Consider the following 23,878-nt stretch of genomic DNA (forward strand, 5'->3'; position numbering starts at 1 on the left):
ATGACCAAAAAGAAAAGACCCAAAGGATCCAAGAGAAGCTTCCAGAGAGGACAGTTTTGGGGATTTGTAAAGGAATGCTCCAGTGGGCCAGAACCGTGGTTCCCTGCTTCTTGATTCCAGTGGACACTTTCCCAGGAGCTCTAAAGTGACGTTCCTTTCCTTGGACTTCATTAAAAGGAGACAGAGTCTTAGTATTAAGTTAGGCCAAGATCAAGTGAAACTTATTCCTTTTAGAAATGGTGAGGGACTTCCCTGGCAGTCCAGTGGTTAGGACTCCACGCTTCCACTGCACAGGGCGGGGATTCAATCCCTGGTCGGGGAACTAAGATCCTGCGTGCTGCGCCGCCCAGCCAAAAGAAAAGAAAAAGAAATGGTGATGTGGATGATGATACTTTTTATTGAGCCCTTCTTATGTGCAAAGTCCTCACACATGCCCGATGAAGTAGGGGCAAGAATATCCCCATTTCATGGATGACAGTTTCATCTGGTGGGCTCTTTGGGGTTTTTTAAAAAATATATTTATTTACTTATTTATTTGGTTGCACCAGGTCTTGGTTGCGGCAGGCAGGGTCCTTAGTTGTGGCATGAGAACTCTTAGTTGCGGCATGCATGTGGGATCTAGTTCCCTGAACAGGGAGTGAGCCCGGGTCCCCTGCGTTGGGAGCACAGAGTCTTAACCACTGTGCCACCAGGGAAGTCCCGGCTCTTTGTTTTAACTCAACAAAGACGTGCTGAGTCCTGCCCCAGGCAAGGAGATGGGAAGGTGAATAAGGGAAAGCTGCTGTCCCTCTCCAGGAGCTCACTCACAACCTAAACAGGAGGCTTAAGGCAAAGACAAAGAAACTAGGTACAAAGAGGAACTCTGACGCCTTTTGGGAGAGGTGACATTTGAAATGGATTTTGACCTACAGGGATGAAGGCAGGGCAGGGCATTATAGGCAGAGGGAAGGGTATGTGTGAAGGCCCAAAATTGGGAAACATGAGGGCACTGACGGAGTATAATGCAAGATGCAGGACGGGACCAGACCACAGAGAATTGTGAGCATCCCTGTGGTTTCAACTCCGTGCTGTGGGCAGCTGCAGCCAGTGAAGGTTGTCTGCCCTCAACAGTAGCAAATACACAAGCTAAAACCGAAGCCACTTTCCTCTTCTCTCTTCTCCGTTCAGCCACCACATACCTACACTTCCTGTGGCCATTGTCCTCACCACGGCTAGGGGGGAATCTGGCTGCTTCTCTCTTTTCAGCCCACCCCCAAGTCCTGCTTATTCTGCTTCCATGGCTCATGAAATTGTCACCGCCTGTCCTACCGCGTGATCACCACCTAAGTCAAGGCCCCCTAAGTCCCCCGGAATGACCGCATCAGCTTCCTAACCAGCCTGGAGTCCCCAGTCTCTCCTCCGCTCCAGCCCGTGTGATCTTTTGCCAAATCATGGATTCCATCCTGGGGCTCCTTAAATTCCACCATTGCTACCCACCCTCAGCCCCGTCAGGATAGAGGCCCAAGCCCTTAGGTCCTCTCTGCCCAACCTTGCCTGTTTCTTCAGCCTCGTCTCCTGCTGTGCCCTCCCATGTGCTCTACATCAAAATACTTGTAGTTTCGTAAATAGACCAGCCCTTCTGCCCCTCTGTGCTTTGGCCTTCGCCATTTCTCTACCGGGATGTAGGCTTCCCGGGGCTGAGGCCACACCTTATTCATCTTTCTATCCCCACTCACCGAACTGGGTGAATAAGTGGGTAAATCATACTTTGCTTTGTCTCCAGAGAGTTTCATGAAGCTTTCAAAGGGTTCTGGGCCAAATTCCCTTTCAGGTATATTCATCTGATAAATATACGGAACATCACCCGTGTCCCAGGCTCTGTTCTGAGTGCCGGTGTACGGTGGTAAGTGAAAGGGCATGGAATGGAGCTCACAGTCTGGTGTTCAGGTATGAACTGACGGCTGTGTTCAAAGCGCTGCGTGAAGCAGTAGAACGTAGGTCCTCTCGTTCACTGCTGCACCTCTGGTGTGGAGAAGAGTGCCTGGCACGTAGCAGGTAGGCATCCTGAAAGTGCTGGGTGAGGGAGTGCGTGAATGAATTTGGATTCATTTGCTGCTTTGGCATCTTGTGGTCACTTTTCCCCTGAATCTCCTGAGACTGAGAAGTTTCAAAGTATGACCGCCTTTTCTCTCAGTATGTCCTCTTGATGGGAAAACTGTAAGCGCAAGTTTGTGACTTTGGATTTCCTCCCCCGCAGTAAGAGGTTTAATGTTGCCTTGCTGTATTCACACATGCACGCATGCACGCACACATTTCTTTGCTTATGCTACAAATACGTTTTGTGGAACTGAAAAACTGATTGGGACCTGCTCAGGGCACAGTGGCCTTGGGCTCCTGGAGATGCTGAGAGCATCTTAAGACACGGCACTGTCTGCATAAAGCCTCTGCAGAGGCCTCCTGCACGGAATGCCCTGGGAGAGACCCCGTCTCATAGTGGGAACTTTCCCACTGCATTCCCTGGGGCAGGAAGTTGACCCCCCGAAGTAATTCCACAGTCCTTACTCAGGCAGAATTCCTTGCAGTGGGAGCAAATGTGTTTGTGTGCACTTAGGCATTTAAGGAATCATCTCATTAAAAACATCTTCAAGATGAACATTAATGAGAAGGGAAAGGTCTATTTCATGTTCTATTGCGGTTGACCGAGAACTAAACTCATTTTGTAAGATGTAGTATCTAGGCTCTACCTCTATCTTGCTTGTCTGATAACTTGATCTCCATCTTTATTTGGAAAGTAACTACTAGGACAGTCTGCTATAGATTAAGTCAGCAGCATCTCTTCCCATCCAGCTCTTGGATGTGTTTTCAGAGGTCAGACATCCACACGCTGGCCGGACTACACCCGGCTTCACCTCGCTGGTGTCAGCTGATGAAGTCGGTGCATGAAATAGCCCAGCTGCAGACGGCAGGCAAAGGAGGCCAGTGGAACGTGGGTGGGATTTGACAATAATAGGAGTTAGCACTGGACCTCAGGGACGTCCCTCCCGTCTGATGTGTGTGAGAGACCAGGACATGGTACAAGGGTATCTTTATACGGCATGATGACAAGAAGGTGGCTGTTTCGAAAAGGTCAGGTATTTGTACCTCTTATTTCAGGTTGCTGACCTGGCTGCCCAGAACATTCCATGTCAGTTACCCTCCCAGGCTTCATCCCATCCCTGCTGGGATAGGAAGGGCAGGTGGCAGACAGAGGAGGGGCTGATTTCTGAAGATGGTGCGCCTTGTCTGGAGTCTGTACAGCTGGGCGGTGTCTTGCCGTCCTGCCCTGGTCCTTTCTGCTAGTGATGGCAGCTCTGTCTGCATGGGGCCCGGGCTGTGTGTTGTGGCAACATCACACCAGCCCTGACATGTGGCTCTGAATGGTACCAGACTACCTGAGTCAACAGGCAACAGGATCAGGCAGCTCAGCTCGTGCAGTATAACTGGGTGGTGCCTCCCAGGAAGTTGGGGAAATTCCCTAAGCAAAAGACCAGGGTCCCTGGCCCCAGGGCCTTCCTTAACTGCAGAAAAGGAAGTCTTTATGTGACCCTACAAGCAGCTATGTCTGAGGCCAAGGACTCTGTGCCCCAGCTTCCTCATCCCTAAAACGTGGAAGTGACAAGAGCACCCCACCTTACGGGGAGATGGTTAAAGCCAGTGTGAGCTGTTACTTTGAAGGCCTCCCCCCAACGCCCGCCTTTTTCTTTTTTTCCCTTCTTATTACTTTCTGGACTTCAAGTGCAAGATCGTTGTCTTCATCCAAACATATTTCATATAACACAATTTGTCTCTTCCTTCTAAAACAAATCAGACTTTGACCCAAGTACTGATCATTTTCTACAAACAACTGCGTTACTTTCCCTGAGAAATTGGCCTGACGCTGCAGCCTGGCTTAGGAGTTATTCTCTGGTTCTGGAATTGTTTTAATTTGAGGTAACTGTATATGTGGGTTTACTGCCCATGAAGCTATTAGGACACAGAGAGGAGGGTGTGTTTCTTGTTCATTTTGCGTCTTGAGCACTGGCCTAGTGAAAGTCTCAATAAATATATATGGTTGAAAAGAAAATTAATCAGTACACCTAGACCTGGCCTCCCATGTGAGCCAGTCAAGCAATGCTATCTCTTTTCATTTAAAATCTAGTAACCAGTAATCCAGTTAACCTTATTATGTAAGTCTCTAAGGTTTATTGGGCATTAAAATTGGCCTTCATACTATTTATGAAGGTTTATAGGAATCTACATAGATTCGTGTACAGCCATCAACTTGGAATCCTTCTTAAGGACAGTGATTGTGGGCATACTCTATTCGGATTAAATCTGAAGTACATTTCAAGAGTAATTTTAAGTAAAGATACTTAAAATTGCTATCCTATCAGTTCTGTAATACATTTTTATCACAGGAAGTTAAATCCTTAGGTCAAATAGGAATTTTGTGGTCCAGAACACCATTTTTGTGACCTACTGGCTAAGTCTAGAAAAACTATAATACAGAAAGTTTTGTTGAAATGGAATTTGGTTTATCATATTAACAAACAATAGTGTTAGCTAATATTGAAGAGGTTTTTATCATATGCCAGATATGGTGTTAAATGTGTTAATCCTTGTAACAACCCTATAAGGTTGGTATGCCATTATTCACACCCATTTTGCAGATGAGCAAACTGAGGCTCCAGGAGGGAAGTCATTTGTCCAAGGTTGCACGGCTCACGAGCAGGGACGCACCTGGCTTCAGAGTGGGGCCTCTTCCCCACCAGGCTGAGAGGCAGGAGAGCAGAGTGGTTAAACAGGGATCCAGTTCTCTCAGCACTGCCTCTTCCGAGCTTTGTAACCCTGGACAGGGTCCTAACCCTCTCGGGGCCTCGGATTCTCACTTGTAAGGAGGGAAAAAAAACCCTCATTGGATTGACGGAGGCTAATGCATGTTATGTGCTTAAAACAGTGGACCACACGGTCAACAAGCATAAGATGTTGTAATCGAATTCCATCACCATTTTTTGCATTCTTGATCAAGGCCAACTTTATGTCATTGCTTGGGTTTAATTACAAAGGCACGCACATCCCGCCCCCAGCCCTCCCATGTGAAATTAGTGAGCTGCCTGCTCAGCTGTCGGTCTCTCTCTGTTCTCTCCTGGGGAAACCCTTCTGAACTGCCAACACCCACGAGAGGAGTGACATCAGTCACCAACATCTTCGTGTCAATTAGGTTATCACATCCTCCCTAGTGCCAGGAGAGCCAGCGGGAGAGGACTGGCGGCACGCAGGCTTTAAGAAGAGAGGAGCTAAGGTAGGGGCAGTCAGAGATCAGAGGAGGCTCAGAAAGGTGAGATGCAAACTCAGCACTGGCCAAGCGTGATGAGGAAAGGCTGGACACCCAAGACAAGTCCCTTCTGAGCTTTTCTTACTCTTTACTCTTGGGACTTTGTTAAAGATGTTAAAGAACGTAGTGTATCCTTCCTGCCATGTGAGTCCTTTCCTGAAACGTGTTAATGTGCGATTATTGTGGCACAAAATTTACAAGTCACACCTGTGGTGCCATTTGAAGTATTCAGACTGCCCTGAGGCAGTCCTGTGCTTCCCATGATCTTTGCATCCATCAGTCTTCCTCAAAAAATGTGAAAAATGGTAACTATGCTTCAAGTTGCTTTCTCCTGCGTGATTATAAATGCTATTATAATGCTTTGCTATTATTTCAAGAGCAAAGCCTAAATCTGTTAGAAGAATATATATATACACACACACACACACACGCAGTGGTTATTACTAATAATGATAAAGTATAGTTGATTTCAAATCCTTGGATGAAAATGTGCCACCATTGCACTGTAACAGTCCCGTTGAGTTCCACAGGTTCTAGCGTGCTATGTTAATTTCAGAAACTATTTTGGTGAGTTACAGTTTTGTTGCTGTTGTTTTTAATATTAGAACTTCCCCTCTGAGCACTCCACGTGTGCTCCTGAGCAGTCCAAACCAAACAAGACCTGTGATTATTTAAAGAAGCCACTTTGATTCCCCAGTCCGCTCATCCTTTTCAGATACAAAAATAACACATTGTTTTATCTATGAGTATAAGAATCCTTTTTCAAAGGAAATAAAAAGAGCAGACAGTTTCCTTCCTGGCTAATTTGTGAACCTCTTTAAATATGTTAAACATAGCCACAGACACAACTTATTTCCCTGGTTTCACTTCCTAAACTCAACCTGACAAGATAGGTCAGTGTGAAGGGTCTATACTGCATATATTAGGAAATTAAGTCTAAAGCTCTTTTACTTTTTTCTATAAATTTATTTATTTCTTTTTGTCTGTGAAGGGTCTTTGTTGCTGCGCGCTGGCTCTCTCTAGTTGTGGCGAGCGGGGGCTACTCTTCGTTGTGGTGCGCGGGCTTCTCATTGCCGTACTTGTGGAGAACGGGCTCTAGGCGCGCAGGCTTCAGTAGTTGTGGAGCACGGGCTCTAGAGCGCAGGCTCAGTAGTTGTGGTGCACGGGCTTAGTTGCTCCGCGGCATGTGGGATCTTCCCAGACCAGGGCTTGAACCCGTGTCCCCTGCATTGGCAGGCGGATCCTTAACCACTGTGCCACCAGAGAAGCCCAAGTCTAAAGCTTGATTCACCTAATTCACAGCCACCAGAGTGAGAAGAATAAATGATTTAGACTCCAGAAGCAAGAATCTAATTTCAGTGATGAGATCATTAGGCAGGTACTGCCTTTAACCATTCTGAACAGCATCCAAGGATGAAATTTTTATTCAATGAGCCCAAAGTACTTCTGTTCAAGATACTGCGTCTCATTCACAAGATGCACATACTGTCAACTTTCAGAAATTCTTCCTATTCAAAATTCTATCTTTATGTGGAGCTGAAACCTGCCTCTTTGAAATTTTACCACCATCTCCCTTCCTTGGTTCTGGTTATCTTTTCTGGTGAGTCAGAGAATGAGGCCAACATCTCCTCTGTCTGAAAGCCCTTTAAATATTTGAAGAAAACAATCCTGTCCTCCCCAAGTGGACTCACTTTTAGACTAAACATCCTCATTTCCTTGCACTGTTTTATCATTACCGTATTAGGATATGGCTTCATTTGTTTATGCTTCTCTTAGAAATAGGTACAGATATTTCATGTGTGGTTTGATGATGGCTGATCAGGTAATTTCTCAGCCAACTACAGTTTTTCAGCAGAGAGGCTGGATACAGCCATCACGCTGAGAGCAGAGAAAAATTTACAAAAGAGAGCAAAGGAGGAGACGGCAGAAAAACTACGAAAAGCAGACACAAGAGCTCAAAACAGGGCTGTTGGGGGCAACAGTGGGTGAAAAGAAGGAGTCGTATATATAGTGTCTGCAGCTACCTTGTAGATTAGACCATTTCTCTAAGTGATATTGAAGATTAATGCCCCGTGAGGAAAAAGAGGTCATGAATCAAAAGTACCAATTCCTCGGGGTCGGGGAGGGATGGATTGGGCGTTTGGGGTCAGCAGATGCAAACTATTATGTAGAGAATGGATAATCAACAGGGTCCTACTGTAGAGCACAGGGCACTATATTCAATATCCTGTGATAAAGCAAAATGGACAAGAATATGAAAAAGAATGTATACGTATAACTGAATCACTTTGCTGTATGGTAGGATTAACACAACATCGTCAATCAACTATACTCCAGTAAGATAAATTTAAAAACAGAAGTACCAATTCCTCAGAAAATTCAAAGGACTAGCCAGTAGGAAATGGTTAGAATTGTTTAGACACCGTCATTGCCAAGGGAGATATCAGTGTGGGAGGTCCAGAGCTGCCACAGAACTCGCTGTCTTCTTTCCTGCCCCATCCACTTGGCCAATCCGACATCCTGCAAGGCCTCCTTCAGAGGTCAAGTCACTCGCCATATCATTTTTGGCCTCTAGGAAGTCCTTTAGCCCTTATCAGCAGCACTGCGTGGTCTGTTTTATACAAACTAGGGTTTCTGTCTTACCCACAGGAGGAGCTCAAAATGTTTATTGATCTGGTTCTAACGGTTCCCCTTAATCACCTTCCAACTAGGTTTTCAAAACACAGAGAGGTGAGGGATCGTGACTTGCACGTCCATATCCTGCAGAGTCCTGGGCAAATGTATAAGTGGTTGCCTTAATTTAATACGGCTTCTCTCTAATGCCCTCAACAACATAGTGATGTGTTTCTTTTTTCAGACATTCACTGGTGGTTTTTAAAGAGATTAATCCAACGAACATTTCTCGAGTGATCTGGACCAGAAAAGTGAATAATGCGCAACGCTGAGCGTTGTATTAAAGGTCCATGCCAAGTTCTGTGGGGGTACGGGGTTCAGGGGGCATGGTGGTGAGACACGAGGGATGAGGTGTAGAGAAAGTGACCCAAGAGCGAAAGTGAATTTTAAAAGATGAGTAGGATTACTATATATAAAACAGGTAAACAAGGACCCACGGTAGAGCACAGGGAACTATACTCAATATCTTGTAATAACCTCTAAAGGAAAAGAATCTGAAAAAGAATATGTATAATGTATAACTGAATCACTTTGCTGTACACTCAAAACTAACACAATGTAAATTAACTGTACTTCAGTAAAAAAGATAAAAAATAAAAGGTGGGAGTAGGATTGTCTGGGGGGGAACAAGTTGGGAAGGAAGGCTGTTCAGACAAAAGGAAAACGACGTGTAAAGGGCAGAGGACCAGGGGGAGTGCGGTGTGTTCCGGTTTAGTCCACGTGGGGGGCCTGGGGCGTGTGAGGGGGATGAGAGCTGAGGCTGGAGGAGAAGCATGTGGAGGACCAGGTGCGCTGGGGTGAGGATAATGGTGACCAGGAACCGCTGCAAGATTTCCTTCAGAAATTCTTAGGTATTCTGAAGTCTACTGGGGAGCCTTTGCAAATAGGCTACTGAAGAAATGCCATCTTTTCATGTAAAACCTCAGCGAGCCATAGATGTGTATACATCTAAGAGGCACCAATTCGAAGACTTGATGGGTGCTATAAATGTTATGTTTTCTGGGATGATTTTTGGCTTTGGAGAATTGAAATTGAGGTCTAATCTCTGTTCTAAATGGAAGCCACATGGCCAGAGTCCACGGTCAGATTAGGCCTCTTTAGGTTTTGCTGCTCAACAAAACTGTCTGAGGAAGCCCTTGGAGTATTTTTCTTCCATGTGGTCTGTTTATTATGTGTTGCTTCTCTCTGATAGTATTTTGCAGCCTATTTCGTGTTAAAAAACCAGTTTATGAAAACGGTGGGAAGAGCCAGCATATGTGTAACTGGTGGGAATTGGAAAAAGAATGGATAATTTCCAGTGTGGGTTTTTTTTTCTCTCTACACCCATCTTCTGCCTTCTTGGATTTCTTTCTCACAGGTGTGGCCACTCTGGTCATTCTCTGTGGGTCAGTGTCATGGCTCTGGCAGCGGCTGGCTCTCCTGTCTTCCGGGAACTACTGTCCCCTACGGAGACTGTGTTCTGACGGTGGCCTGTGTCCTCACCTTCAGCCTCGCCAGGAGGGGGACCAGCCAGGCCTTCCCAGCGGGACGGGGAGGGGGAAAAGGAGGTCAGGGAAAGGAATAGACTGGAGGGGCAGCGGGACACTGGGAGGTGGAAGGTTCAACAAACAGGGAAATAGGTGTCTGAGCAGCTTCTCCCGCTTTCTGGAGCAGTTGTTTACCTTGCACGGTGAGGTATGCTGAACTCTCCGCGGACCCCTTCTGGTTGGTGGCTTTGCAGTGATAGACACCTTCATCCTCTTCCGTGACTCTTTCAATAAACAGCGTGCTGCTTCCTGGTCCTAAAATAATTCCTGGGGAGTGAGAGATGTTTAGATTAGTGAGCCTGGATGACAAACCAAAACAGCCACTTCTGTAACACAACCCTCTTCCTATCAGTATGCCTTCAGATGAGGAAATCCAAGCTCTGGTTCACCTGGGCCGGGGCTGCGGATTTGTTTTCCCTCCTCCAGGCTTTTTCATAGTACCTTCTATAGCTCTGAGCCCCTACTTTGGAGATGCAGATCTGACCCAGGCCAGAAAGAAACGAGATGGGGCTACCGCCCCCAACTTGAAAGAGCACATATCAAGGAGGTAGCATGTCTAATAATAATAATAATAACTTCCGTTTCCTCAATGCCCGCCGTGTGCCAGGCACGACCGACACCCCATTCCTATCTCGACAGCCACCCCGTAAGGGGTTATCGTCTCCATCTTTCAGACGTGGACACTGAGGTCTGGGGAGGTTAAGGGACTCAACCGAGAGCGTGCAGTTTGATGGAAAAAGCACATTCGTGGCTCAGGGGTCAAAGCCAATCCCGTTTCGTTGGTCCCAGTGGTAAAGAGCTTGGGCTGGGCTTTAATCGAGGCCTCACCAGCACACCTCTGTCACTTTAGGCCAGTTACTTCACCTTTCTGTTTCAGTTTCCTCAGTCTTAAGATGACAGTGAAAGCAGTTCCTACTCAATCAACGGGAAAATGAATAGCAACTGCCCAGCACATAGTAGGTGCTCAGTAAATGCAGGTTTAAGTATTACTGTGGAGCCGGTGTGAGGGAAGGAGCACCTGGCTTCCAGACCCAGTCGCTTCAATAGCAAGGACTGTCTCCATGTATTTGAGTACTGACTCTGCTTTAGTCTGTGGCAGAGACTTGGGCGGGTAGGGAGGGGCAGGCTAAGACACTGTGTCTGTCGAGGAGGGACAATCAACTCATACCAAACACATCATACATACATTCTCTCTCCCCCCCGCGCGCGCGCGCGCGCGAGAGAGAGAGAGAGAGAGAGAGAGAGAGAGAGAGAGAGAGAGACACACACACACACACACACACAACCAGCAAACAGAAAATGCTTCATGCGTGAGAATAAGTACATGTAGCCCAGGGGACTCAATCAAATGTAAAGTGTGGCCGGGGAGGCGCTCAGTAAGAATAGACCACTCAGGGAAGGTGTCATGGAGTATATGGGCCTTGAGTTGAGGTCAGGTTATCAGAGGTGTGGGAGAAGGGGGGCCATTGAGAAAAGGCATGACCCTGAAATGAACACGCACCAAGTGCTTGTTCCAGAATAAATTGAGCCCGACCAGACCAGAGGCTGTATTTTGTTAGTTGAAATAGTTTGTATTCTCCTGATTATAAAAAACTATATCAGATATAGAAAACTTGAGAAATATTGGAAAGCATAAAGAAAATGTGAAAAGACAGACAAACTTACAATCTCACCCCCGGTCAGTTCTCCTTTAGTCTTTTTAAAGTGGCCTTTTTTACACAGCTTGTTCATTGATATAATGGCTATTTTTGAGGTCCGCTGTGTACTGGACACTAGTCTAGACGCTGGTGATACGGTAATAAGCAAGGCACATGAGTCCTTGCCTGCAAAGGGCTTAAATTATAGTTTGGGAGAAGTACCAATAAAGAATGTCATTTCAAGTAGCCATAATGTTTGTGAAAGAAATAGACCAGGTTAAGGAGGTCACAAGTTAAGGAGGGTGAAGAAGCTACCTCAGATGGGCTGTTTTGAGGAGACTCTGAGCATGTGACGTTTTGAGCAGAGACCTGGGATGTGGGGTGAGCAGGTGAGGACCTGGAAAAGGGCATTCTAGGCACAGGGCGTAACAAATATAAAGCCCGTGGGGCAGGAAGGAGCTTGTTTAGGGAAAGATACAGTGGCTTTGTCCTGGGGTGACTGTGTTTGTAGGAAGTGGTAGGGATTGGGGGCGCTGGGGATCTTTTGAAGGCTTGCTTATGGGTTAGCATGTGGTACAGGAAAAAAAGTAATAAAAGTCTGACTTCAGGGTTGATAGTTTGAACAGCTGGGAGGGTGGTGGTACCTCTCCTGGCGGGGGGAGCAGGTTTGAGGGAGAAAAATCAAGAGTTCTGTTCTGTTTCGTGAGGTTTCACTGGGGGCCCAGGGAGGAGGTAGGGGTTAGAGCCGGCTGCACGGACTCAACATTCGGGAGGCATGGCAAGCCAGGGGAATGGAAACAAAGCTCATGGGAAGTGAGTCCGGAGAGAGACGACAGCTGGCCTGAAGGCTGAGCCCCGGGAAATCAGAGAAAGAGGAAGCAGCAGGGATTGAGAAGGAGTAGCCTGGGAGGTTGCAAGAAAACCAGGAGAGCGTGATTCCTAGAACCAAGGAAAGAGCTCATGATGGAGAAGAGTGATGAGCTACGTTCCGTGCAGTGGAGACACTACGAAGAAGGGAGATGACAAACCACTGGGTTTGGCAATGAGCCGTTTCAGTGACATCTGGGAACAGAAGCATGATGACTGTCACTTAGAGACAGGAGGGGATGGAGGAGAGACGGTTAGGGGGTTACTTTCAGGAGGGTAGCTGGAGGCCAGCACGAGGTCAAGGAATGAACTCGTTTTTGAAATGTGAAACTTAACAGCATGTTTATGGGGGGGGGGGGAGAGAGAGAGAGAGAGAGAGAGAACGAACAGAAGGAACAGTACCAGCAGTGGATTCTTAAAGAAGTGAGAGGGGATGGAACTCAGTGGCTGAACTGGCCTTGGATAGGAGTCGGGATAGTTCATTCATTTTAACAGGAAGAACGGCAGAGCGTAAAGGGATATAGACTGGACAATTTGGTGATACATTTTCTCAATAAACAAGAGGTACTCATCTGTTGAAATTGAGGAGGAAGTAATTTTGGAGGTTTGAAGCGAGAGAAGAAGGTGTGAAATAGTGTGCTGGGAGAGAGGAAACAAGTCCAGTAGTGAAATGTTGGTAAGATTTCTCCTAATGCTTATACAAATTTACATACTGACCCCCCCCAGTATCATAGCATAAGTTATTCCCCGTGTTCTTACATGCTTTGAATATAATCATTCATCGTATGTATGTACCCTAATGATTGGTATTAGGTTATATCTAATTGCTCATAACTATAAATATTAGTGCAATGACATGAAGCATAAAGATTTTTCTGAATTTCAGATTATTTCCTTAGGAGAGATTTCCAGAAACAGATCTATTAGGTCAAAAGCTCTTGATTCATATAATCAAACTGCCCTCCAAAAAGATAATACCAATTAAAGCTTCTACCAGCAGAGGATAAGAGACTATTTTATCACTTTCCTACCAGGACTGAGCAGTAGCATCTAAAAAATAGAAAACACAAAACGTTGTTGATTTGATAGAGTAAAATGATGGTTGCCTTAATTTGTTTTTTTTTGGAACATTCTTTCATGTGTTTCTTAGCCATTTTTATTTTCAAAGCACCTGTTTTGAGTAGTCGACTGGAAAAGGTGAGTTCGGCTTCAGGAGAGCTTTGAAATCCTAGCTGAGGAGTTTCCGTTCAGTGGAGAAGGAAAGAGAGGGTCACAAGGATTTTTGAGGGAAATGACCTAACGAGAGCGATGTTTAAGGAAGTTTAGTCTAGAAGGAGAATGCAGGATGGACTGGAATGAGGCAAAAGTGGTATCTGGAAGTCCAGCTCCGCAGTGGTAATTCAGGCAAGGAGTGATGAGGCTCCAAGTGTGGATGGTGGGAAAGGAAGTGGAGGGGGGAGACATGGAAACAGACACTTTGTAGAAACAAGCCACAGAAATTGGTGCTTTATTGCATCCAGGAATAGACAGAGATGAGTCCAGGCTGGTTCTGGAAAAAACATGAGAGCTCTGCCCTGTAACCTTGGCTAGATCATTTAATCCCTTTGGGGCAGTTTCCCCATCTGTAAAACAAACAAACAAAAAAACCCTGCTTTATTTCATGGTATTGCTATGAAGATCAACAGAAATAATTTCAGTGAGAGCTTTGAAGCTTTGAAAAGTGCAAGATAGGGTATAAGTGGCGCTCCCAGAAAGTGAAAGTGTGGCTGGTGAGTGGGTGATCGGGGCAATGAACGTTTAGAAGAGCAGCGATCTGGCTACCCACAGTGGTCTCCACTGCAGCGGACCTGAACCTCAACCAAGTTTCTATCACTCAGATCCCAAATGAGGGCTAACGGCATGATCAAATAAAGTCAAAGGACTTGGATTTCACCCAAGGAGACAGATGTGTAATTGTAGAGGTGAGAGAATGGTGCCAGGGATGCTGATGAGCTGACATCATCTGGCTCAGTTCCCTCTTCCCATCACGCGGAGGAGAGATGGGGTGAGAGAGTGTCCAAAACCAACAAGCACAGCGCTTCTTTCTGACTTGGCCTCAGTCTGCACATCAACAAAGGCACAGACCTGGATACGTCATCATCAGACCCCTGAGAAACCTCATCACTCTTCTCTCATTCTCTGCTCTCGCTACTTATTTCCCTTCTCACATAAACAGGCCAGTTACTCCCCTTATTATTTTCCCCCATTCATCAAATCTTCTGCCCATACTTAAACGAGGGGAGACAACTATAGTTCTTTTTTTTTTTTTAAGTCTTTATTGAATTTGTTACAATATTGCTTCTGTTTTATGTTTTGGTTTTTTGGCCGGGAGGCACGTGGGATCTTAACTCCCCGACCAGAGATCGAACCCACATCCCCTGCATTGGAAGGTGAAGTCTTAACTACTGGACCATCAGGGAAGTCCGTCCCCTAGCTTCTTTAGTGCCTTAACCTGTTGCCACCTTGATGCAACCTGTTCACTATGATACAGGCTCTGGTCTACCGTGGAGCTCACCTTTTAAGGAGGGCTCTCTTTTTAGTTTTGAATTTTTTCATTGTAATTTCTAAGATTTTAAGAGTGCAGAAAAAATATAACCCATGTGGCTCACCGTTAAGATAGCCAGATGTCAGCATTTTGCCATATTTGCTTTAGACCCCTCTCTCTTTTTATGGAAGTGTTAATTTTTAAATTTTTATTGGCGTATAGTTGATTTACAGTGTTGTGTTAGTTTCTGCTGTACAGCAAAATGATTCAGTTATACATATATCCACTCTTTTTAAGATTCTTTTCCCATATATGTCATTACAGAGTATTGAGTAGAGTTCCCTGTGCTACACAGTAGGTTCTTATTAGTTATCTATTTTATACATACTAGTGTGTATATGTCAATCCCAGTCTCCCAATTTATCCCTCCCCCCTTTCCCCATTGGTAACCATAAGTTTGTTTTCTACATCTGTGACTCTATTACTGTTTTGTAAATAAGTTCATTTGTACCATTTTTTTAGATTCCTCATAAGCAATATCATATGATGTTTGTCTTTCTCTGTCTGACTTACTTCATTCAGTATGACAATCTCTAGGTCCATCCACGTTGCTGCAAAAATTTATAGATACTTTCCCCCTCCTCCTCCCTCTCTCCAAAGTTCATGGATTTTAAAATTCCAAATAAACTGTGTCATATGGTACATATCCTTTTTAAACTTGGACTTTTTTCTATTCAACAGTGTTTTAATATTTTTGTTGACACATGTAAGATGGAGTTCACTTCACTGATATATAATATTCCACTGTATTAAAAAGCCACAGATTTTTTTTTTTAATCCACTTCTCTCCTATAGGGTAGTTAGGTAGTTTCTACGTTTTTTTGATGTTACAAAGAAGGCCACAATGCACATCTGATTCAACTATGTGTACCTTGTTATACAATATCTCCTTGTACTGGGTTATAGGATATACCCATTTTCAACTCTACCAAGTATTACAAAATTGTCTTCCAAAATATGCCAGTTTACATTTTAACCAGCAATGAGTAAGTGCTCCCCTTTCCCATTACTCACCAATATTTGGTGTTATCAGGTGCTTTAATTGATGGCAAAATTTTGGGTGTGAAATGACATCCCTGATTACTAGTTAGGTGGAACATCTTTCTCCATTTTGGTTGGCCATTCAGGCTTCTTTTCCTGTGAATTGCCTGTTTGTGTCCTTTGCACATTTTCCTATTAGCCTATTTGTTTTGTTCTCAATGATTTTAGGGTTCTTTACATGTTTTGGATCCTGAGCCCTTGTTGGTTAAATATGTTACAAGTCTTGCCCATTCTATGAACTTTTGAAACTTTATGGTGAATTTTATTTTATTTTTATTTTTATTTATTTAAGCGTTACGTGGGCCTCTCACTGCTGTGGCCTCTCCCGTTGCGGAGCACAGGCTCCGGACGTGCAGGCTCAGCGGCCATGGCTCATGGGCCCAGCCGCCCCGTGGCATGTGGGATCCTCCCGGACCGGGGCACGAACCCGCATCCCCTGCATCGGCAGGCGGACTCTCAACCACTGCGCCACCAGGGAAGCCCCTATGGTGAATTTTTAATACAAAAGCTTTTAGAATCTTAATGCAAAGTCAAATTTATCAATCTTTCTATTATCCTTTGTGCTTTTTGTTACTTGTTAAAGAAATATTTCCTATTCTGATATCATAAACCATTCATTCCCCTTATATACTTTCTTCCCCCAAAAATCTGATTAAAGAATTTTGCCTTTTCTCACTTAGGTGTTTAATACATGTAGATTTTCTTTTGGAGAAGGGTATGTTTATTGCATGAGGTAAGAATCTAACTTTTACTGTATAAATAGCCAATTATGCCAGCTTCACTTACAGAATAATCTGTTCTTTCCCCACTGAGTTGTGGTGCCAGCTCTGTCAGATACTAAGTTTCCATATATCTGTGGTTCTGTTTTTAGGCTCTCTATTTGTTCACAATGACCTATTTATCTGTCCCACATGAGTTAAACCATGATTAACTTAAGTTATGATTGCTTGATAACACATCTTAATATTTAGTATGAGATGGTCCCTTTTTCAAAATTGTCTTGGACCTTTACACTTCAATATGGATTTCAGGTTTAGCTTGTCAAATTCTGTAAAAAGCACTGTTGGAATGTTGATGGGAATTCCACTGAATTTATGTAATAATTTGGGGGAAATTGCCATATTTATTTTTAGGTCGAAACATGAAATTGTCAATATTTTGACCTATAAAATGGCTCAAAAATGGTTCAACTTGATAAAAAATATTCCCAACTAAGAATACCAAATATCTTTGCGTTACTTAGGTCATCTTTCATGTCATTTGATAGCTTTAGGATTTTCTCTTTAAATATATTGCTCTTCAGTTATATTTATTCCTTGATAACGTTGTAATTTTTGTTATTATGCAAAATGGCATTGGGTTCTTTTTTTTTTTAAACATCTTTTTTGGCGTATAATTGCTTTACAGTGGTGTGTTAGTTTCTGCTGTATAACAAAGTGAATCAGCTATACATATACATATATCCCCATATCGTATTGGGTTCTTCGAAGAGTCACTTTATCTGAATTTCGTCTTTCCCCTTTGGGTGTTAGTTATTAGAACTAACAAGTAGAACTCATAAACGTGATGCTCTGCTTTGTGTTGCTGAGGTAATTTAATTGTAGGCCTGCTTCCTTCCAGAAGGATCACCTAAATAATTTCCAACCACAAAAATGATGACAATTCCCATGGAAACTTACAATTTATCATGATCAAAACTCTTCTTCACCCATCAAAGTCCAATTCAAATGACACTTCCTCCCTGAAGCCTCCCTTGATCACCTCAGTCAGAGGTGCTAATTTATATCTGATGGAATTTTATGCCATTCATGTTGCATATTTTTTGAATTGACTTTGTACCTATTATGTGTAAGTTTTTCAAAGGTAAGGACTAAGTTTTACTCATTTCCCTTTTCTTTAGAATATAACAGAATGTCTGGCTCATGGTAGAGAATGAGTGTTATGTTTAGAAAAAAAAAGTAGTTTTTGTTATGATAGTCTTGGCTCACCCACTAAATGATAAATGCTTTGAAGTTGGCATATGATAAGTTTTCAATAAATGGTAGCTATGATGATGATGTATACAGTTCTAGGCACACAGTAAATAATCATACCTTTAGATTGGCAGTTCTTAAAGGAATTCATTAGCTGAGAGCTGTATCTGAATTAAGGATCAGAAGAGCGAAAATATAGATTCAGGATGGTTAAAGGTGACCCAAGAAAACTAGCGATAGGTTGTCTGACTGATTTCCCACAAACAACACAAAGGAGATAGTGCACATCCAGTCAAACTTTGGAGGTTGGAAAACTATGTCTGGGGAAGAGAAATCCAAGCTTAGTAAATTTAAAAGGCTGACAAAATTCAGAAATGAAGAATGATGGGCTCACCAAATAGTACTAAAAAGATGAATGAGTCCTATGTTTTCAAATGGTCACCATGCAGCTTCTTCCTTCTTTATTGAGAATTTCACTCTAAGATCAAGCCTTGTGGCAAAGCCTTTAGAGATGTAAGAAAAAAAAAGTTGGTAAAGTATGGAATAATCTGAGACATGGTGAAAAGCAGCCTTATAATAATGTGCTAAGTTGGAAGAGAGTTGTGAGATGTTTAAAACATATGGTCTAAAGGGGATCTGATGGGCGATGTGATCTGTGGTGAGACTGTTTGCTCTATAGCCTTGAAAAAGATAGAGAAAGAAGAGAAGCTCTTAGAAAAGAATGAGATTAAGGACAGTGATGAAAAAGCTGTATGATATTCCTCTCCGTGCAACCATTGAATAAGGGAAAAGCCATAAACAAAGGTTCTTTCATTTGAGATAATGTCTGTTGCTTTACTAGTTTAACTTCCAAAAGTGGGTTATGATAACAGAATAGATTTAAAAGCTCTTAAGAAATTGTAAACCAGTTGAATTGAAGGGTTGTGGTTGAAGTGAGCACCTTGAAACTATGCCAAAAACACATGTATTTCTAAACACTTAAAAGTGAAAAGCATTTTTTTTGCCGTTTCACTGTGAACTTTACTGTTGCTCCAATGAAGTAGTTCAAGATGATTTGGGCACTTAAAAAACATGTCAAGTGGTGCTAACTCTACGGTCATTGGCTGTAAAACCTTAGCTATTCACTATTTATGTCTATAAATTATAAACACACACGTGTGTGTGTGCACACACGTAATATACACACATGCGCTCATCCCTGCCCCAATAAATTCTTGTGGTATGTTCAGATTGGCCATAGCCCCTTCCATGAGGTTGGATGAATTTGTACTGCAGGATACAGCTATTCACCTAAAGTGCCCTTCCGGTGGATAGTAAAGTAGCGTTTCTATGTATGACCATTTTAAGGCAGGAAATAATATGGCACTGCACAAGAGGTTAAAGTCAAGAAGGTATTTTTCCATCGTTAGGAGAATAGCTAAATAAATTGTGGGAACACATACTATGTTATAGTGTATGCCTGCTTAAAAAAATGAGGCAGACAATATGTACAGACATAGAAAGATCTCCAGGATATATTGTGATAAAAGCAAGTCATAAAACACGGAGTATGAGCTCAACTCAAACTTATCTTAGAGGTGCTGGCTTTCCCATATAGCCCCACTGTAATCCATTACCTTATTTTGTTCATCACAGTAGTTAGTACTAACTGATTGTATGCTATAGGCTTGTAGTTTTGTTTGTCAAATTTATTACCTGTACTTTTCCATTAGAATGGAAATTCAAGGTCCCTGTTTTGTTTCCAGCACCTAGTTATATTCCTGGCACAGAGCTGGCTTTCTGTAAACAGCTGTTGAATGAAGGAATGAACCCCATCTATCATTTGCCTCACATATATCTGTGCCCCACATTTGCATATATACACATATGTGGGTAAAAAATGGAAAAATCTTTGATGAAATACACGTGAAACAGTTGTGTGTTAATTCCCCATAAGGGAAATTTTTATAGCTTATTCTATTTTGGTACTATGTGAGCTTTTAAAATGAAAATGTACTCATGTATTACTTATTAAAATAAATAACAGTAGTTTTAATAATGAAATTGTAGGCCTCTTTACCATCAATAAAGAGCCACTGAATGAAAGTTTAAAAGCTCTGTGGGTCCAAATACTTATATATTTGCAAAACTTTATAATATTGACTATGTATAGAATGATAAACTATTTTTGAAGAAAAGCAGATCTATGCTTCACAACAATTTACAGTTGTGGGTTAAAGCAATAAAAGGACAAACCAAAACCTATTCCTTCAGGAGATGAGGGAGAGGGAGGGAGAGGGATCTTAGTAGCAGATTATGCAAAAATCAAGTTTTGATTGAATGTGGGTGGAGGAGGAATGAACTTTTAACTTTTTCAGCAGCGATTTAGTCATGCAAATGATGGGCTGAGTTCACAGATTAGTTTATCTGAGAGTGTATTTGTTGGCATATTTTCCTTAATTGAACTGGGCAGAGTGGTGACCCCAGCTGCATTGCTACGTGTCACTTTAGATCCTGGTTAAGCTGTTTCAAGTTTGTCCTTGGGGGCAGGAGGGGTTTCCATGCAAATGCTGAACTTGTGAGATAGAAAAACCTCATCTCATTATTTTGCCAAGAGATGGAGGAGAAAACTTAGCCAGGTAGTGTCTGAGTTTTCTTTCTTTAGTCGCCCAGGCTTCAGTGTAAGCAGGAAATGGTGGATTGGGGACGGAGACCCCCTTCCACTCCAAGCGCCCAGACCATGGCTCTTAGTTTTGGAGTTAGTGACTTTGGACAGGGCACAGCCCCTGCTGGTCTCTGGGAAGACTCCTGGGAGAGTCTGCCCTCCCCCTCCCCCATCCCCATCCATCTTTATTTCTCTCTTCTGTGTTCTTCTCGCTCTCCCTTCCTTTTTCTCTGCTCCTGGTCTCTCCAACATCGACTGCTCTTCAGACAAAACAAGCTGCTGGTCATGGCCATGCTCAAAGTACAGTTCCATGTGTCAAAGAGGTCACAGAAAAGGTCAAAGAGGAGGTTAATTCACAGTCAGAAGGGAAAAGCCTTAAGGGGTATGAGGTTTCCGTTTGAGGTGATGCAAAAGTTCTGAAACTAGATACTGGTGATGGTTGCAGAACATTGTGAAAATACTTACTGTCACTGAATTGTGCACTTTTAATGGGTAAAATGGTAACATTTATGTGTATTTTGCCACAATTTTTTTTTAAAAAAGGGAGAGGATCTTTCTAAAGCGATGCCCACATTTACAAGTTCTCTCCCATTTCTTACGTTCTAAATTTTTCATTTGAACATTCAAGAGGGCTTCTAAAAAGGCACCCAACCAAACGTAGACAATTTGCAGGGAACCTTGTTGTTTCTATGAACGAGTCTGTGCCGGCTTATGTGTGATCCCTCAGCTGGGTCTTGCTGTGGCTGACAGCTTTCGGGAGGTTTCTCTGGGCTGAATGGGGATGAGGATAATAGGCTGGAAAAGGCATCCAAGTAGTTTTCTTTGGGCAAAGCATTAGGATGTGATATGATGCTATGTATGTACATGTAAGACCTAAATACGGTGGAACTTGATGATAAAGAGAGAGATTTGGGGGTGTCAGGATTGAGTCTCCATAAATAACTTCCACTGATTTCCAGTACAAAATGGGCCTCTACTCACGGGTTACTTTTCTGGATGTAAACTCTACAGCTCCACTGCCCTACATGCGTCAGTCCCACCAAACCAGGCAAACATTAGCAAGTAATCGCAGGAAGTAATTCTCCAGTTTTTCAGCAGGTTAGAGCTGTGGTTAAGGTCGGGGTCCTCTTGTCTGGGTTGGGCTGGTAGCTCTGAACTCTGGCAGTGCCAACCAATGAACTGTTTTCCCTGCTCTTACCCCAACTCCAATCCCCCCTTAACTCCACTCCTCTTCCCCTCACCTTCTAAATGGAAGTTTATCCTTAGAAAAGAGCTGAGCCTCGGTTCTATGCTCTGTTCAGGGTGTCCTTCATGCTTATTTGTTCTGAGATACAACTAAACCTTGAGATATTCTGGCAGAAGAGCTCTGGATGAAGAGCTACTGGGGTATCTACTGGTGAAGCTTGGCCCTTCTTGGTCTGGGTACCTAGAACCCCTTACCTTAAAGACACAGATGGAAGAGGAAGGGATGACGTGATTGGCTGATGAGCCGATCACGTGAGCACATTGCCTCAGTGGGAGTGATAAACAGCAGCCCACTCAGCTCCCCCTGTGCTGCCCTGTGTGTACCTGGGGTGCTTAGACTCACTTCTTTCCTGCCGTGTGTGTACCTGGGATGCTTAGACTCATTTCTTTCCTGCAGTGTGTGTACCTGGGATGCTTAGACTCGTTTCTTTCCTGCCCTGTGTGTACCTGGGGTGCTTAGACTCACTTCTTTCCTGCAGTGTGTGTACCTGGGGTGCTTAGACTCACTTCTTTCCTGCCGTGTGTGTACCTGGGGTGCTTAGACTCACTTCTTTCCTGCCGTGTGTGTACCTGGGATGCTTAGACTCATTTCCTTCCTGCAGTGTGTATACCTGGGATACTTAGACTCGTTTCTTTCCTGCAGTGTGTGTACCTGGGATGCTTAGACTCACTTCTTTCCTGCAGTGTGTGTACCTGGGATGCTTAGACTCACTTCTTTCCTGCCGTGTGTGTACCTGGGGTGCTTAGACTCACTTCTTTCCTGCCGTGTGTGTACCTGGGATGCTTAGACTCATTTCCTTCCTGCAGTGTGTATACCTGGGATGCTTAGACTCGTTTCTTTCCTGCAGTGTGTGTACCTGGGATGCTTAGACTCATTTCTTTCCTGCAGTGTCTCTTAATCCATTTTGCACCATAAGGGTACATTTCATGAGAAAGAAAAGGCAATTACTATTCAAGTTTTGCAAAAGGTTAATTGACATTTCTGAATTTTATTATTCTAGGAAATCACGCAAAAATAGCCTGAGAGTGACGGTCCGTTTATCATCCCGGGGCATCGACATCCTCACTGATCTTTCTCCCCTGCTCTTCCTCAGGATCTTTCTCAGATCTATGAAAACCTTGACACTTCAGGTGTAATTCTGTCCCCCAGGTACTAGGACGGCAGGTCACCTTGATCTGAATATGCACTTACAGGTACAGATATTTGGTGTCAGTGACACAGTAAGGACAGGAAAGATGCCCCTTTCAGATCCTTAGATAAATAGTCCTAGGGACCAAGATCTCACTTAGGAAGGAACATTGAGAGTGAGACGGAATTAATTCTTCCTAAATTCTTTGTGGTTCCAACCCTATTGCTTTCATCTTAAAATATTCTGAAAATGTCTTGCTGTTCTAGAAATTTCAATGATGGTTTCTTGGGCTTTACTAAAAACATCTCAGGTCAGTATCGCCTTCTGTTCTCTGAGATATTTTCAGAGAAGGGTTTACTTTTTTCAGCAGTTTAATGGCTTTTGTCAGGAACCCCGTTTTCTCTGTACCCCCATCTGGGAGATGGTTTGTGCATGCATCAGTGTAGACCTAAGCTGGACCCACCTCTGCCTTGCAAACTGATCTTGATTCCTTACAGTGTCACTACGAACTCAGTGGCCAACAGCCCCACTTGCTGTGCTTACTCAGCTCTGTCACAGCTTTAAACATTTTAGGACCTCACTGGAGAATCTGGGAAGAGTGTGAGCTAGAAAGGTGACTTTTTGGATCATTTTGGGGGAACTGCCAGTCCCTTGGGCAGGTGGCTGGAGGAGTTATGAAGACACTCTTGGGAGTCAGAGGTTCTCCAGGGTGACTTTATGCCATTGTTCCAAGTCTGGGTGCAAATCCTTAAAATGGTTAGCCTAACAGAAAGAATGTTTCTTAAAGGAGTTTTCCTGTCTGTCTACCCCTAAGCATCAAACCATACTCAAAGCAGCCACTGTCATGGAATTTGTCTCCAACTTAGAGCTCTCGTGGTGCTTTTCTGGTACTGGTTCTCTCGCATTTCCTTTCATGTCTGGTCCTTTGTATTATACTCACGTTAGTTGCTCCGTTCTCTTTTAACCTGTCTCTTCAAAGTAAACATGTCTCAAGTCACCTCCCTCTTTCAACACTTTGCACCCTATCAGTCCCTCCTGGTTGTTCCCAGTTCTTCTTTACTTGGGTCTAATCTGGAGGTTCGCCTACCTTTTATCACTCTTTGCGTATTTCCTCTTTATCTCTCTTCCATTCTATGTATTCCACTAAAAATGAATGATTGAGAACCTACTGTACGCTCAGTGTTGAAGCAGGAAAATTAAAGTACAAAGGATGTGTCTCATGTATT

General features: G+C 43.6%; 1 protein-coding gene and 1 long non-coding RNA gene across 4 annotated transcripts in view; one reads left to right on the plus strand and one right to left on the minus strand.

The window, feature by feature from the left end:
• LOC309792796 overlaps positions 1-23,878 on the plus strand; it is a 468,580-nt gene that overhangs the window by 410,974 nt on the left and 33,728 nt on the right. The window lies entirely within an intron of this gene.
• Positions 1-23,878, minus strand: part of FLT1 (fms related receptor tyrosine kinase 1) — a 175,982-nt gene that overhangs the window by 42,098 nt on the left and 110,006 nt on the right. For all 3 annotated transcript variants that reach the window (XM_082602602.1, XM_082602603.1, XM_082602604.1), the window contains exon 15: positions 9,667-9,798. In XM_082602602.1, coding sequence (XP_082458728.1) covers positions 9,667-9,798 — 132 coding nt within the window. The remainder of the gene's footprint in view (positions 1-9,666; positions 9,799-23,878) is intronic.

Source organism: Mesoplodon mirus (genome assembly GCF_964341445.2).
Source record: "Mesoplodon mirus genome assembly, chromosome: 17".
NCBI classification, from domain to species: Eukaryota; Metazoa; Chordata; class Mammalia; order Artiodactyla; family Ziphiidae; genus Mesoplodon; species Mesoplodon mirus.